Below are 16,919 nucleotides of genomic sequence, written 5' to 3' on the forward strand. Positions count from 1 at the left end.
TGCCCTCTTTATATATATATGTATATGTATGTGTGTATATATATATATATTTTTTTAATAATTTATTTATTTATTTTTAGAGACAGAGTCTCACTTTGTCACCCTTGGTAGAATGCCATGGTGTCACAGCTCACAGCAACCTCCAGTTCTTAGGCTTAGGCAAGTCTCTTATCTCAGCTTCCTGAGTAGCTGGGACCATGGGCGCCCGCTACAGTGCCCAGCAATTTTTTTTGTTGTTGCAGTTTGGCCAGGGCTGGGCTTGAACCTGCCACCCTCAGTGTATGGGGCCAGCACCCTACTCACTGAGCCACAGGCGCAGCCCTCATTTGTTGTGTTTTTACTGAGTTTAGATTAGAAGGCTAATAGGGTTTCATTTGTTCAACATTCAGCATCTATGATAAGCCAAACAATGTGCTGGGTAACAAGGACCCAAAGATTAACAAAGTAACAAATCATAGTTCCTGCTCTACAAAACTCCTTATCTAGTGTAAAGAGGCTGATCTTAAAAGAGGAGAAACTTGGCAATATTTGAAATACAGGCTGAGTATCTGTTGTCTGAAATGCTTAAAACCAGAAGTGTTCAGGATTTGGGATTTTTTGGAATATTTACAGAAAACATACTAGTTGAACATTCCTAATCTAAAATTTTTAAATACAAAATGCTTCCATGAGCACTTCCTTTGAGCATCATGTTGATGCTCAAAATATTTCAGATTTTGAAGCCTTTTGGATTTTAGATTTTTGGATTGGAGATGGTCTACCTGTAGTATGTTGGCAAAGATCGGATGTATATTTGAGAACGATAATTGGCTTATAACAGAGGAGAAAGCAGAGGCAGAGCTCAATTAGAGGACGCTGGCATAATAGTCCAGGAGACTGATTAATGCTGAAGTCCCTCCCTTGCATAGCTGCTGAGGTGCAAGGTCAGGACTTCTCTGGATCCTCAGCTAGTTTACCTCCCTTCCCCCTTTCTCCTTCATTTCAAGATTTCTTTTGAGACAGAGGCTCACTTGGTCACCCTTAGAAGAGTGCCGTAGCATCTTACCTCACAGCAACCTCCAACTCTTGGGTTAAAGCGATTTTCTTGCCTCAGCCTCCCAGGTAGCTGGGACTACAGGTGCCTGCTACAGTGCCCAGCTATTTTTTAGAGACAGGGTTTTGCTCTTGCTTAGGTTGGTCTCAAACTCATGAGCTCAGGCAATCCACCCGCCTTAGCCTCCTAATTGCTGGGATTACAAGATTTCTTTTCAGAGGTTTATGGTGGTCCTTTTTCTGTCCTAAGTAGGGAGCATCCAAAAATTGTTAAAGCCTTCTTTATTTTCATTTGCCCACTCTGAAAATAGGACGTGGAACTCCTTTTGTCCCTCTGAGGGGAGTGAGCCCTCACTTTAGAAAGGATTATGGTCATCTGTTGGTACTTCTTTGTTGAAAGATTTGAAAGGTTAACAGAGTTCTGTGGTAGAAGTGTACTTTTTACCTCCTTTTTTATTTTAATTAATTAATTTATTTTTTTGAGACTGAGTTTTACTTTGTTGCCCTTGGTAGAGTGTGGTGGAAACCTGAAACTCTTGGGGTAAAGCAATTCTTTTGCCTCAGTCTCCCAAGTAGCTGGGACTACAGGCACCCACCACAATGCCCGGCTATTTTTAGAGGTGGTGTCTCGCTCTGGCTCAGGCGGGTCTGGAACTGGTGAGCTCAGGCAATCCACCTGCCTTAGTCTCCCAGAGTGATAGGATTACAGGCATGAGCCGCATTGCCTGGCCTTACCTCTTTTTTTTTTTTTTTTTTGAGACAGTCTCAAGCTGTTGTCCTGGGGAGAGTGCTCTGACATCATAGCTCACAGCAACCTCCAGCTCAGGCTTAAGCAATCCTTTTGCTTCAGTTTTTCTATTTTTAGTAGAGACAGGGTCTCAATTTTACTCAGGCTGGTCTCAAACTCATGAGCTAAAGCAATCCACCCTCCTCGGCCTCACAGAGTGCTAAGATTATAGGCATGAGCCACTGCACCTAGCCCTTTCCTTCGTTTTTAAAGATGAAATTTAAAAATAAAATTTATATATTTTATTATATTTTTTATATATATATATTTTATTATAAATACAAAATCTTCATTATCCTGCTTCTACTTTTTATTGTAAATACAATACTCTGAAAAATGAAATACATTATCAGCAAGAAATTAAAAATATGTCTTGGTAATTTTTTTAATTATCAGGTTTTTAAAATTATATTTTATTTAGAAAATTTTTAGGACTTGTTTTTATAATAGTGAATTAATCAGAATATCCATTCATAGGATAAAGAGTTAACCACCATAATGTGAGCACCACAGACCTTTATCTAGTCTGCCCCCTACCCCCCAATTTATATCTGGCTTATTTCAGAAAGCATTTGAGAGGAAAACATAAGAGCATGTGCTTAATAGGATAAATAAAAGTAACATTTTAGACCAGAAACTTAATCAACTTTCTGTTATATACTATGAAAGCATTTACTTCCCTGTATTTATTTTCCTCTGTACTTAATCACTTTCAATTTCAACCAAAAGCTAAATATTTCAAATTAGATGGCCTTTTGTTTTTTTTATTTTAATAAATTAGATGGCCTTATATTTATTTATTTATTTATTTTGAGATAGAGTCTTACTACGTTGCCCTTAGCAGAGTTCACAGTTCACAGTTCACAGCAACCTCAAACTCTTGGGCTTAAGTGATTTTCTTGCCTCAGCCTCCCAGTAGCTAGGACTACAGGTGCCTGCCACAGCGCCTGGCTATTTTTTGGTTGCAGTTGTCATTGTTGTTTGGCAGGCCCGGGCTGCCTCGAACCCTCCAGCTCCAGTGTATGTGGCTGGTGCCCTAGCTGCTGAGCTACAGACATCAAGCCTAGATAACCTTTTACCAAGAACATAATGTTAACATATTGGCTTTCAGAAACCCTGAGAGAATGAGTGAAGTTGACTCAGACAATGAAAAAAAAATTTCATTAAGGTCAGAGTCATGATTCACTTAGAATTTGAGGTATGTGAGTTATTTTAGTTAATCTATATATATATTTATTTTTTTTCAAATGAAACAAGTCACATATTTAACGTCTAAGAGGTTTAAGAGTAATGGAGTTAAAACTTATAAGTATTGTCAGTATTATTATTGCACACCTCTTGGGAGTGGGGATGCAAACAGTGGAACCTAATTCTTTATTTTTTTTTATTTTTAAGTGTTGTTTTTTTTTGTAGAGACAGAGTTTCACTTTATCGCCCTCGGTAGAGTGCCGTGGCCTCACGCAGCTCACAGAAACCTCCAACTCCTGGGCTTAGGCGATTCTCCTGCCTCAGCCTCCCGAGTAGCTGGGACTACAGGCGCCCGCCACAACTCCCGGCTATTTTTTTGTTGCAGTTTGGCCAGGGCCGGGTTTGAACCCGCCACCCTCTGTATATGAGGCCGGCGCCCTGCTCACTGAGCCACAGGCGCCGCCCGGAACCTAATTCTTTCTTTGTACCCTCAATGAACCTGAAACAATTAAAAAAAATTGACTATGACAAATACGAGGTTAATTCTAGAATTGAAGCCTTGCATTGTATTTTTTTATAGAATTTTTTTTTGTTTTTTTTTTGAGACAGAGTCTTACTTTGTCATTATTAGTAGAGTGATACGACTCACAGCAGCCTCCAGCTCTTGGGCTCAGGTGATTCTTTTGCCTCAGCCCCCGGAGTAGCCAGGGACTATAGGTGCCTGACATGATGCCTGCTATTTTTTTAGAGATGGGGTCTTGCTCTGGCTCAGGCTGGTCTTAAACTCCTGAGCTCAAGGAATCTACCCTCCTCAGCCTCCTGGATTGCTAGGATTACAGGTGTGAGCCACCATGTCCAGCCTTTTGTAGAGAATTTTATAAGCATTATAAAGGATGATTAAATATGTAGACAGTGTTGCTACATTATACTCTTAAGAAGTCTTCATTAAATTTATTAGTAAGTATATTACAAACTTGTTAATACCTTCAGAAAGATATATTTGTCCATTTTATTTCCAAAAGCATTACTATTCATTAGTCTAGGTAGAGAAAATCACACTGTTCCCAGCATGTTAAAATTAGTTTGAAGAGTTGAAAAGAATATAAAGGATTCCTTAGGTATGGGACTAGCTGGGAAGAGTGTAACTCCTACTGCCTCTACTTTGGTGCCTTAGGAGATAGCATGTAGGTAGAGTACCTAGCTTATAAGTATATGGACTGGTCTTTTTAGCACTAGTTTCAGAGCTCTTTCCTACACAGATAATTTTATTTTACTATAAATTTAGCATCTGTGCCTAGTGACTTTAGCCCCTTTATTCTTTATTTCAACTTCACTGCATTAAAGTGGATACCAACTTTAGGTTACCATGAAATTGATGGGGAGAGTTTCTTTTATTGAGGCCCAGAGTGAGGACGGATGTTAAGCATTTTAAATGCCTCATATCCAGAAAATGAGTAGTCTTCCATTTTAGTTTGAGATACAGAAAAAGAGTTGAAGATAAAGGGGACAGGGTTGTAAGAGCCTTATTTTTAACCTCCCCTAGCTTTAGGGTTTTAACTAGAATGAGCCTCCTTTAATCCTTCTTTATGCTCCTATCCCTGAATGTTGATGATGACATTGTTTTCCCTGTGTTGAATACAGAACCATGGCCAGGAATTTCGGGGTTAAGAATATATAATTGGCAAATAGGTTATTGTGTTCAAAGGTTTTGTTTGTTTTCCCCATTATGGAATTGAGTAGTAACAGTATATATACTATGCTTGGTAAAGTGGGGCATTCAAAAGTAAGAAATGAGATCTCAAGGAACTTAGACTTAGTTGAAGTGACCAGACTATATTAATCTCCTTGGGTGCCATAACAAGAAAACCATAGATTGGGTGATTTATACAGTGGATATTTATTTTTCTCAACAGTTCTGGAGGCTGGAAGTCAGGGTACCAACATGGTTGGTTCTTGGTGAAGGCTTTCTTTCTGGCCTACAGATGGTTGCCTTCCTGCTGTGCCCTCACATGAAGCAGAGAGAGAAAGAATGCTCTCTAGTATCTTCATTTTTTTTTTTTTTTAGAGACAGAGTTTCACTTTATCACCCTTGGTAGAGTGCCTTGGTGTCACAGCTCACAGCAACCTCTAACTCCTGGGCTTAAGCAATTCTCTTGCCTCAGCCTCCCGAGTAGCTGGGACTACAGGCGCCTGCCACAACACCCGGCTATTTTTTGTTGCAGTTTGGCTGGGGCCGGGTTTGAACCTGCCACCTTTGGTATATGGGGTCAGCACCCTACTCACTGAGCTGCTCTCTGGTATCTTCTTATAAGGGCACTTAATCCCATCATGAGCCCCCCCCACCCCACCCTCATGACTTCATCTAAACTTAATTATCTTCCAAAAGTTCCATTTCCAAATGCTATAACGTTAAGGGCTAGGGCTTCAACTTAAGAATTTGGGGGGTTGGGATATAAACATTATGTCCATAATACACATTATTTGGACAATGAAATAGTAGAAATGCTGAATGCTGTATTTCATGCTAGCTAAAGAATCTGGGATGCAATAAATTTCATTGCCAAGTAAATTAAAATATGATGCTTTTGGGGGGTTACTTTGAATTTGTATTTGTACTTATCAGAAGAGGTCTTCTACAGTTAAACATAGATTTTTGTTACATATTTCTCTTGCACATACAGTAAAAAGGAAATTATAAGTTAAAAATACATATTAAGGAATCACTAAATTTTCCATTTTAGAGTCTGTCATTTCTGAGTCATACATTATACTGTGTGCCAGCAAGAGTGTTGGTGGTACAGCGGTCCTCTAAAGAGTCCATAAAAGACCAAAAGACTTTGGTGCTGGCCTTTGGCTTTGTAATTATGCAATTATGCAAATAACGCAAAGCCAGCCTACTTTGACTCCTGCTTGGGGATTCACCAACCTTCTACTCCCTCTATTTGGTTACGATGGATGAAAAGAGTGCTCCAGTATTGTTTCTGGGAATTCCCTTTAGGCTATCAACCTTCACCTGAAAGTGTTGATGCTGGCAATTTTGTTATTTGCGCATGCATAAGCAATGCCTGCATGATAAGGCCTTCTGTGTAAGAGGAATCCTGATTTTTGAAGTGTTTTTGTTTTATTTTTTTTCTTTTTTTGAGACAAGAGTCTCACTTTCCATCTGGGGAGAATGTGGTGGTGTCATAGCTCATAGCAACCTCAAACTCTTGGGCTCAAATGATAGTTCTGCTTCAGCCTCCAAAGTAGCTGGTACTACAGGCATCTGCCACAACACCTGGCTATTTTTAGAGATGAGGTCTCACTCTTGCTCAGGCTGGCTCACTGCACCTGGCCCCTGATTTCAGAAATGTTAAGAAAAGAAGTGTGACTTTTAGCTGATGAAATATGACCACATAGAAGGAGATGCAAGAAATGCTCCAGGTAATCTGTAATTGTCCAATGAATTTGTAATTGTCCAATGAATGGTGTTATGAATTTAGCAGAGGGTAAGAACACTCTCGGGTTGATTGACTTAGAAAGGTTTCTTTAATGCTAGGGCTATTCAGGATTTGAATAAACAAGCAAGAAGTGGGTTGTTGAAGAAAGCACAAAACAATTTGAGTTAGTGAATAATTTTGAGTGTAGAGAGTAGAGGGAGGGTTATGTAGGTAAGTAGTTGTGGGATGGGGAAATTGGGTTATATTTAGCATTTATCCTTGATAATTCGTTTGTTTTCTAGTGTAGACATAAGCTAAGGTTGAGAATCTTAAGTAAAATCTGGAAAAATGTCTGATGGTGTTGGGTAAAATGACCGTAACAAAGGCAGCTTGTCTAAACCTGTCTTTTCTTCACTTTCTCAGTGGTAGTTCTGAGTACTGGGTTGGCTGAACTCCACTTAAACAGGGAAAGGACAGAAGGAACCGAAGAAAACAGGGTTTGTGTGGAAGAAGAGGGGGTAGAGCAAAGTGGAGGGGTACCTCTCTGTTCTCAGTGCGCGCGTATCTGTCAGTGCGCCTGTCACGTGGTAAAACAGTCGAGGCTAGAAATCTGAGTCATCTTAATGACTCCTCTTTTCTTAACATTTAGTCAATCACAATTTTTGCCAATTTTTTCCTGTTTTTATATATATATATATATATATATTTTTGTAGAGACAGAGTCTCACTTTATGGCCCTTGGTAGAGTGCCATGGCCTCACGCAGCTCACAGCAACCTCCAGCTCCTGGGCTTAAGCGATTCTCTTGCCTCAGCCTCCCAAGTAGCTGGGACTACAGGTGCCCGCCACAGCACCCGGCTATTTTTTTGTTGCAGTTTGGCCGGGGCTGGGTTTGAACCCGCCACCCTCGGCATATGGGGCCAGCGCCCTACTCACTGAGCCACAGGCACCGCCCTGTTTTTATATTTTTTGAAACTGTTCCTCTTTGCCCCACTTGTTGTAATTGCTCTAGTTTGTGACCTATGTCTTATCTGCACTGCTGTATCGGCTTCCTAACTTAAATCCATTTTCTACACAGTACCAGTGACTATGAAACAGTGGTTCTCAAACTTTTAATAACTATGACCTCCCAGTAAAGAAATATACTTTATAGCACAAGCAAGTATTGTGTGAATGATTGAAACAAAAGTTTCAGGATAAAAACCTTACATTTGCTGTGTGCCATACAGTCCAATTATTCTTTTTTATTTCATTTTTTAAAATGTTTGCCCTCCACTGAATTGACTTGAGAGTGGGGAGAACGCTGATCTGTCAACTAATATGACTGTATAACTAATATGACTGTATTATTCCTCTTTGAAACTCTTGGATGGCTTCTTATTATTTTCCTGGTGAAGATGAAATTCCTAGCATCAGCATACCAGAACTTTCAAAACTTCATCATAGCTAGCTAGTTCTCCTGACCTATTATTTATCTAATCCAGGTGTTCTCAACCTGTGGGTTGCAACCCACAGGAACTGTATTTTTTTTTTTTTTTCTTTAGAGACAAAATCTTACTTTATCGTCCTCAGTAGAGTACTGTGGCATCATGGCTCACAGCAACCTCCAACTCCTGGGCTCAAGCGATTCTCTCAGCCTCCCAAGTAGCTGGGACTACAGGCACCCACCATAATGCCCAGTATTTTTGGGTTGTAGTTGTCATTGTTGTTTGGCAGGCCCAGGCTGGATTTGAACCCACCAGCTTTGGTGTTTGTGGCTGGCGCCTTAGCCGCTTGAGCTGTAGGCCCCGAGCCAAGACTGAGATTTTATTTTATTTTACTGCCTTTTTTCTTTTTTTCGAGACAGAGCCTCAACCTGTCGCCCTAGGTAGAGTGCCGTGGCCTCATAGTTCATAGCAACCTCCAACTCCCGGGTTCAAGATATTCTCCTGCCTCCGCCTCCCAAGTAGCTGGGACTACAGGCGCCTGCCACAATGCCTGGCTATTTTTTTTTTTGGTTGCAGCCGACATTGTTGTTTGGCAAGCCCCGGCTGCATTGGAACCCACCAGCTCAGGTGTATGTGGCTGATGCCTTAGCTGCTTGAGCCACAGGCGCCGAGCCGAGCCAAGACTGAGATTTTAAATGGCAGTATGCCACTCATAAAATTGCTACCTCATATTTACAATTGTGAAATTTAGAGAAATAAAACTAGTATCTGAAGTGATTGTTGAAGTCTTAATATCTATTTCTCAGTGTTGAACTTGAAAATCAGCATATAACCTAAAACAATGTTTTTTTTTGTTTTTGTTTTTGTTTTTGTTTTTTGTAGAGACAGAGTCTCACTTTATGGCCCTCGGTAGAGTGCCGTGGCCTCACACAGCTCACAGCAACCTCCAACTCCTGGGCTTAAGCGATTCTCTTGCCTCAGCCTCCTGAGTAGCTGGGACTACAGGCGCCCGCCACAATGCCCGGCTATTTTTTGGTTGCAGTTTGGCCGGGGCTGGGTTTGAACCCGTCACCCTCGGCATATGGGGCCAGCGCCTTACCGACTGAGCCACAGGTGCCGCCCTAAAACAATGTTTTTTTCTGTTTTTCTTTCTAAAGCTCTTTCACCATGCCTGGGTCACTTCCTTTGAATGCAGAAGCTTGCTGGCCAAAAGATGTGGGAATTGTTGCCCTTGAGATCTATTTTCCTTCTCAATACGTTGATCAAACAGAGTTGGAAAAATATGATGGTGTAGATGCTGGAAAGTATACCATTGGCTTGGGCCAGGCCAAGATGGGCTTCTGCACTGACAGAGAAGATATCAACTCTCTTTGCATGACTGTGGTTCAGAATCTCATGGAGAGGAATAACCTTTCTTATGACTGCATTGGACGACTAGAAGTTGGAACAGAGACAATCATCGACAAATCAAAGTCAGTGAAGACTAACTTGATGCAGTTGTTTGAGGAATCTGGCAATACAGATATAGAAGGAATCGATACAACTAATGCTTGCTATGGAGGCACCGCTGCTGTCTTTAATGCTGTTAACTGGATTGAGTCCAGCTCTTGGGATGGTATGTTACATGCCTCTGTTTCCTCCAAAAAAATCTTTCTTTTTTTTTGTTATTATTATTTTTTTTTTTTGTAGAGACAGAGTCTCACTGTACCGCCCTCAGGTAGAGTGCCTTGGCGTCACACGGCTCACAGCAACCTCTAGCTCTTGGGCTTACGTGATTCTCTTGCCTCAGCCTCCCGAGCAGCTGGGACTACAGGCGCCCGCCACAACACCCGGCTATTTTTTTGTTGTAGTTTGGCCGGGGCTGGGTTTGAACCCGCCACCCTCGGCATATGGGGCCGGCGCCCTACTCACTGAGCCACAGACGCCGCCCCTTTTTTTTCTTTTTTTTTTGAGACAGAGTTTCACTATGTCGCCCTCGGTAGAGTGCTGTGATGTCACACCTCACAGTAGCTGGGACTACAGGCGCTAACCACAATGCCCAGCAATATTTTTGTTGCAGTTGTCATTGTTGGTTAGCTGGCTCAGGCTGGGTGTGTGTGTTCGAACCCGCCAGCCTGGGTGTATGTGGCTGGCACTGTAACCCCTGTGCTACAAGCGCCAAGTTTTTTTTTGTTTGTTTTTTTTTTTGAGACAGATTCTCACTACGTTGCCCTTGGTAGAGTGCTGTGACGTTACAGCTCACAGCAACCTCAAACTCTTGAGCTTAAGTGATTCTCTTGCCTCAGCCTCCCAAGGATCTGGAACTACAGGCGCTCGCCCCAATGCCCAGCTATTTTTTGGTTGTAATTGTCATTGTCGTTTGGCAGGCCTGGGCTGGATTTGAACCCACCAGCTCTGGTGTACATGGCTGGCGCCCTAGCCACTGAGCTACAGGCGTCAAGCCTGAGAACATTTTCTTTCTTTATCAAAGATAGGGAAAGCATATCCTGGGGAAAGTATAATAGTCTTGAATTTTACATTTATTTATAGTGTTGCTCACCTTGTGAAATAACAAAAACTATTTTTCAGGACGGTATGCCCTAGTGATTGCAGGAGATATTGCTGTATATGCCACCGGAAATGCTAGACCTACAGGTGGAGTTGGAGCCGTGGCTATGCTAATTGGGCCAAATGCTCCTTTAATTTTTGAACGAGGTGAGTATTTTGGAAAGCATTTTTTTTTTCTTAGTAGCACAATAGAAACAGGACACTTATTGAGTGTTCATTAAAGGCAGGCACTATCTACTAAGTGCTTTATGTATATTATCTTACTTAAAGCAATTTTATAAGGTAGGTGGTGTCATCCCTACATTATAGAGAGATGAAATGGGTCAAAATCAGGTTTAAGTAACAGCTTATGTAGTAACTTGCTCGTAGGCACTGGCAAGTTTAATTTGTCTTCAGTTCAGTTGAGCTACTATGAACTCCCATTTTGACTTATGCGAGTTGCATGAAAAGTTGTATATCAATAGGGAGTCACAGGACTCTGTGGATACTATTATGTTTCATTTCAGTTATATTGGCTTTTTCTGTGGACAGGTTGGGCATTGAGAAAACAAATAAAATTATAAAAAATTTATATATTTTTATAAAATTATAAAAAATTATATTGGCTTCACCATGAGATTTCTATGCTATAAGGGGTGAGAGTTGATTAAATAGTCAAGAATGGTCCTTACATAATGCAATATGCTTACTAACATATTTTACAAACATCAAGAAGCAGAAGAAATACATAGACGTCTTCCTTTTTGGTTCTAATAGGGCTGCGTGGGACACATATGCAACATGCCTATGACTTCTACAAGCCTGATATGCTCTCCGAATATCCTATAGTAGATGGAAAACTCTCCATACAGTGCTACCTCAGTGCATTAGACCGCTGCTATTCTGTCTACTGCAAAAAGATCCATAGCAAGTGGCAGAAAGGTGAGTTTTACCCATTTTCCTTGGTTTTTGGTATCTCTGGAAGGCAGTGCACTGTCCTAGGCGTCTTTGGTGAAAAAGGCATCCTTCGTTCATCTACCAAACAACATTTTTCCATGGTTTCTGGGGATATGGAATTTAGAAGAGGTAACTTTTGAAAATGAGGTATATCGCTGCAAAAATGCTTAGATTGATTTACCCCATGTAAGAAAATCAAAGTGGAGTAAAAGTAGCTTGAATTTTGTTCATCTTTTGAGAGAGGTATTTTAACAAAGTTTTAGTTTACAACTGTGATTCAGAGAAAACTATACAGAATATACAATAAGATGATTCCTCCTTTACCAATAATCTCTTTATTTTTGGCCAATGAATTGTTTTCTTTTTCATTGTTATTATTAATCTCAGTCTTTAACCCTGAAAAAATTCTTAAAGCATTGAAAAAGATAGTAGTTGAATTAATGCTATTACAGTACATGGTATCATATAAAGTATATTTTTTACATAGTCCAATTTGCTTTTTAGAGGTTGTGAGAAAGGGTTAAAAATAATATTTAATAACAAGTATTAAGGAACATAGTGGCTCTGGATAAGAAACAGTCTTCCAGTATGTAAAATGTCATACTATTTGTTAGTATGTATTATCATGACAGTGATTTTTCTAACTTTTTATTAAGCCCCACAATTAAGATGTACATTTTTCATTGTGTATATGTACTAAACTGAAATGAAAGTGGCATGAAATTACTTATCCATGCTATAAGTTATGTAGTTTGCTATTTTTCTACTTTATTTAACTTTTTTATAATACTTTATTAAAAAAATACACTTGTGCAAACCACTAGATTGAATATACATAAACTTCTAATATGTTATGACTCCTAAATTTTAAAATCAGTGATGTTGTAGTATATATTGATTCATCTCTAGATGTCTTTTATATGTTTAAACTACAGAGAAATTTTATTATACAGTGCATTTTGGGTTGCTGTTTAAGGAGATAAAAACATCCTAGCCTTGTTCTAAATTCAGACTTAAAAGTTTTATGACTTGTAAGAATTTCATAGTTTCCTTAGACTTCTCTTTTGTCTTTCAGAGGGAAATGATAAAGATTTTACCTTGAATGATTTTGGCTTCATGATCTTTCACTCACCATACTGTAAACTGGTTCAGAAATCTCTAGCTCGGATGTTGCTGAATGACTTCCTTAATGATCAGAACAGAGATAAAAATAGTATCTATAGTGGTCTGGAAGCTTTTGGGTAAGAGGAGCTACTATGGCTTTTTCCCTTTCTATATTAGAACATTTTTATATCTGTTCAATTATTTATACAAATCTGGAAATTTTAGAGTCAAAAGGATCTTAGAAGTCATCTGGTCTAATCTATGTAGGTCAATTGTTAAGGAACTGAGTGTGAGCGAGGTGGTAGCTTACTTAATCATGTGAATTCTTTAGTGACTTCTACTAAGATTTTCTGATTTCCTCCTTTTATCTCTGTTCCAGTTGTCACCACGATAAAATAACTACACAAGTGCCTATATTCACAACAGGCCCTTTCTAGCCATCCTGCACACAGCACTGTTAAAGTCCACTTTCATACTCACCCATGTTTTTCTTTTTAGGCTCCTTAACATGCTATTCATGTTAAATTCATTCTGTTTCTCTCTGCCTATGTCCTTTTCATCTGATAAAATTCTACTTGACCTTTAAGATTTGGCTTCTATAGTATCATGACTTTTTAAAAACTAAGTAGACATTATTATGGACTTGAAATAGTATTCTGTTTGCCTTAGTGGGTCCATTAACCCACTGAATCAAGTATTCGTAACTTGATTATAAAAATCCTTGAGAATAATGACCACATATAAAACTGTTATGTCTTCTTTTGCAGTTAGCATACTGTTACTTGGCTTTTTTTTTTTTTTTTTTTGAGCAGAGTCTCACTATGTCACCCTGGGTAGAGTGCCATGGTTCACAGATCACAGCAACCTCAAATTCTTCGGCTTAAGTGATTTTCTGGCCTCAGCTTCCCAAATAACTGGGACTACAGGCGCCCGCCACAACTCCCGGCTATTTTTTTGTTGCAGTTGTCATTGTTTGGCAGGCTCAGGCTGGATTCAAACCCACCAGCTCTGGTGTATGTGGCTGGCACCCTAGCCGCTGAGCTCCAGGCGTTGAGCCTGTTACTTGGCTTTTAATAAATGAGAAAACAGAATCATACATATTTATATATTTGAATATTAATTAGATCCACTATCTTAATGTAATAAAAACATAGGCTTTGAACACCATAAAATTGTCTTTTTGGTAACTCTTTCAGAGATGTTAAATTAGAAGATACCTACTTTGATAGAGATGTGGAAAAGGCATTTATGAAGGCTAGTTCTGAACTCTTTAATCAGAAAACAAAGGCATCTTTGCTTGTATCAAATCAAAATGGAAATATGTATACATCTTCAGTATATGGTTCCCTTGCTTCTGTTCTAGCACAGTAAGTATACATTTTACCTACTTAACTCCCGTTCTTTGAGTAGGTTAGATTTCTAAGACCAAATCTCATGTCAGGTGCATTGTTGGTAGGTCACAATGCTTGTCTTCAGGCTCTTTAATCTGCTATTGTTCATTGACTTGAAGGATATATGGGTAGAGGCTACATTTCTTCCAGTATTTATTAATTTCATATTGGCTTTCCTGGCTCCTATTTTAATGGTTTTATTATCCTTTTTTTTTTTTTTTTTTTGAGACAGAGTCTCACTTTCTTGCCTCTGGTAGATTGCCATGGTGTCACAGCTCACAGCAAGCTCAAACTCTTGAGCTCAAGCTTTTGCCTCAGCCTTCCAAGTAGCTGGGACTACAGTTGCCCAGCACAACGCCCAGTCTTTATTTTTTTTTTTCTTTTTCTTTTTTAGAGACAGAGACTCACCCTGTCGCCCTCAGTAGAGTGCTGTGGCATCACAGCTCACAGCAACCTCCAGCTCTTGGGCGTAGGCGATTACACTCAGCCTCCCAAGTAGCTGGGACTACAGGAGCCCGCCACAATGTCCAGCTATTTTTTGTTGCAGTTTGGCCGGGGCCAGGTTGAACCTGACACCCTTGGTATATGGAGCCGGTGCCCTACTCACTGAGCCACAGGTGTTGCCTTTTTTTTTAGAGATGGGGTGGGGTGGGTGTTTTCACTCTTGCTCCGGCTGGTTTCGAACTCGTGAGCTAAAGCAATCCACCTGCCTTGGTCTCCCAGAGTGCTGGGATCACAGGCATGACCCACCATGCCCAACCTTGGTTTTATTATTCTTAGCCTACAGTTGAACCATAAATCCCTGAATGATGCACAAGTATATTCTAGTGAGGGGGAGGGGGAAGGGGAGGAGGGAGGGTGATTGGCAATTTCTCACCTAATGTGCATAATGTCAGGATATTCAGCAAACCCCCTGGGTAAAGGGCTCAACTACAACTTGAACTTTACCTTAGAAATAAAAACAATGTAACTTAAACATTTGTACCTTTATATTAATCTTAAATTAAAAAAAAAAGAAGGAAAAAAAAATCCCTGGTTGATGAAGTAACTTATGTTGTGGTATAATTTTCATAATCCCCATCATTCCCCAAAAGATAAAAACTCTTTATTTTCAGTGAGCTTATTGTAATATTACAACTTGAAATTGGATCTCTACTTTAACCTATAGTTTGAATTTTTTCTTTTTTTTTCTTGCTGTTTTTGGCCGGGGCTGGGTTTGAACCCTCTACCTCTAGCATATGGGGCTGGCGTCCTACCCCTTTGAGCCACAGGCACCACCCTATAGTTTGAATTTTTATTCCTACTTGTATGGCTTCCTATATAGTGTAGCTTTTAGATCAGTTCAGCTCTTAACTATTTCTGCACCCTACCGAGGTACTCCCCTCAGCAACTGGCCGGGAAGAGGATTGGAGTGTTCTCCTATGGTTCTGGCTTGGCTGCCACCCTGTACTCTCTTAAAGTTACACAAGACGCCACACCAGGTAAGTGCTAAGTCTTTCAACAAGGAGGTATAGAGAACGTACTATGATGATGTTAATTTAGTGGGCTTCTCAAGTGAACATTTCAATCTGTCCCATAGATGATTATATTTTAATTATCATTACTTCCAAAAGTTCCGTGGTGTCAGATACCAGGAAAAGTATGAATGGACCGGTTTTTTTTTTTTTGCCAATCAACTTTTGTTAGTGTTTTTTTTTTTTTTTTGTAGAGACAGAGTCTCACTTTATGGCCCTTGGTAGAGTGCCATGGCATCACACAGCTCACAGCAACCTCCAACTCCTGGGCTTAAGTGATTCTCTTGCCTCAGCCTCCCAAGTAGCTGGGACTACAGGCGCCCGCCACAATGCCCAGCTATTTTTTGGTTGCAGTTTAGCCGGGGCCGGGTTTGAACCCATCACCCTCGGTATATGGGGCCAGCGCCTTACCGACTGAGCCACAGGTGCCACCCTTTGTTAGTGTTTTTATATTTAATGTGTGGCCTAAGACAACTCTTATTCTTCCAATGTGCAACAGAGAAAACAAAGGTTTGACACTCCTGCTATACTTAAATCTGCCCTAATAGAATAAAAAGTAGGATTAAGTTATATAATTTTTAAAATCTTTTTTGAGATAGAGTCTCACACTATAGCCCTGGGTAGAGTGCTATGGTGTCATAGTTCCCAGTAACATCAAACTCCTGGGTTCTAACAATCCTCTTACCTCAGCCACCCCATTAGCTAGAACTATACAGGCACCTGCCACAACACCCAACTAGTTTTTCTACTTCTAATAGAGATGCTTGGATTATAGTGCTAGGGGTGAGCCACTGCACCCAGCCAAGTTATCTAGTTTTTATAGGTTTATAGTCTTGCCTATATTTAAGGAAACTTTTGTGCCTTTCCTGAGTAAGAGGGAACAAAAACGTAGAGAAAAACTGATGAAAACTTTGCCTTTTTTTTGAGACAGAGTCTCACCCAAGGTAGAGTGCTGTAACGTTACAGCTCACAGCAACCTCAAACTCTTGGGCTTAAATAATTCTCTTGCCTCAGGCTCCCAAGCAGCTGGGAGTACAGGCGCCCGCCACAGTGCCCAGCTATTTTTTTGTTGTAGTTGTCACTTTGTTTGGCAGGCCTGGGCTGGGTTCGAACCCACCAGCCCTTATGTATGTGGCCAGCGCCCTAGCCTATAGTTTCAAACTCTTATCTCCTGACTTGTCTGCTGGCCAGTAACAAAAAAATGTCTAGTCAGAAGTCATAGGAAGTTTGTTAAATAGATACCATCTTTTAACTAAAAAATAGCTGGTAGATCTAAAAGAAGTGAAAGGTTGGTTTGTTTTCTTTTTTTTTTTCATTTGGCAACATTTTATTTAGGCTTTTTTTGGGCATAAGATTTTGTTCAGGTTTTTAATGTTGGAATTATTTACTATTTTAGGGTCTGCTCTTGATAAGATAACAGCAAGTTTGTGTGATCTTAAATCAAGGCTGGACTCAAGAACTTGTGTGGCACCAGATATCTTTGCTGAAACCATGAAGCTCAGAGAGGACACCCATCATTTGGGTAAAAATATTAAATTGTGTTTACGTAAAGCCAAAAGTTTATCTGAGGGCTGC

General features: G+C 40.0%; 1 protein-coding gene across 2 annotated transcripts in view; it reads left to right on the plus strand.

Annotated features, from left to right (window-relative positions):
- Window positions 1–16,919, plus strand: part of HMGCS1 (3-hydroxy-3-methylglutaryl-CoA synthase 1) — a 29,233-nt gene that overhangs the window by 7,333 nt on the left and 4,981 nt on the right. For both annotated transcript variants that reach the window (XM_053591343.1, XM_053591338.1), the window contains 7 exons: window positions 9,010–9,467; window positions 10,421–10,546; window positions 11,156–11,320; window positions 12,411–12,576; window positions 13,636–13,806; window positions 15,205–15,311; window positions 16,741–16,866. In XM_053591343.1, coding sequence (XP_053447318.1) covers window positions 9,020–9,467; window positions 10,421–10,546; window positions 11,156–11,320; window positions 12,411–12,576; window positions 13,636–13,806; window positions 15,205–15,311; window positions 16,741–16,866 — 1,309 coding nt within the window. In that variant the 5' untranslated portion in view covers window positions 9,010–9,019. The remainder of the gene's footprint in view (window positions 1–9,009; window positions 9,468–10,420; window positions 10,547–11,155; window positions 11,321–12,410; window positions 12,577–13,635; window positions 13,807–15,204; window positions 15,312–16,740; window positions 16,867–16,919) is intronic.

The sequence above is a fragment of the Nycticebus coucang genome, chromosome 1, assembly GCF_027406575.1.
Source record: "Nycticebus coucang isolate mNycCou1 chromosome 1, mNycCou1.pri, whole genome shotgun sequence".
NCBI classification, from domain to species: domain Eukaryota; kingdom Metazoa; phylum Chordata; class Mammalia; order Primates; family Lorisidae; genus Nycticebus; species Nycticebus coucang.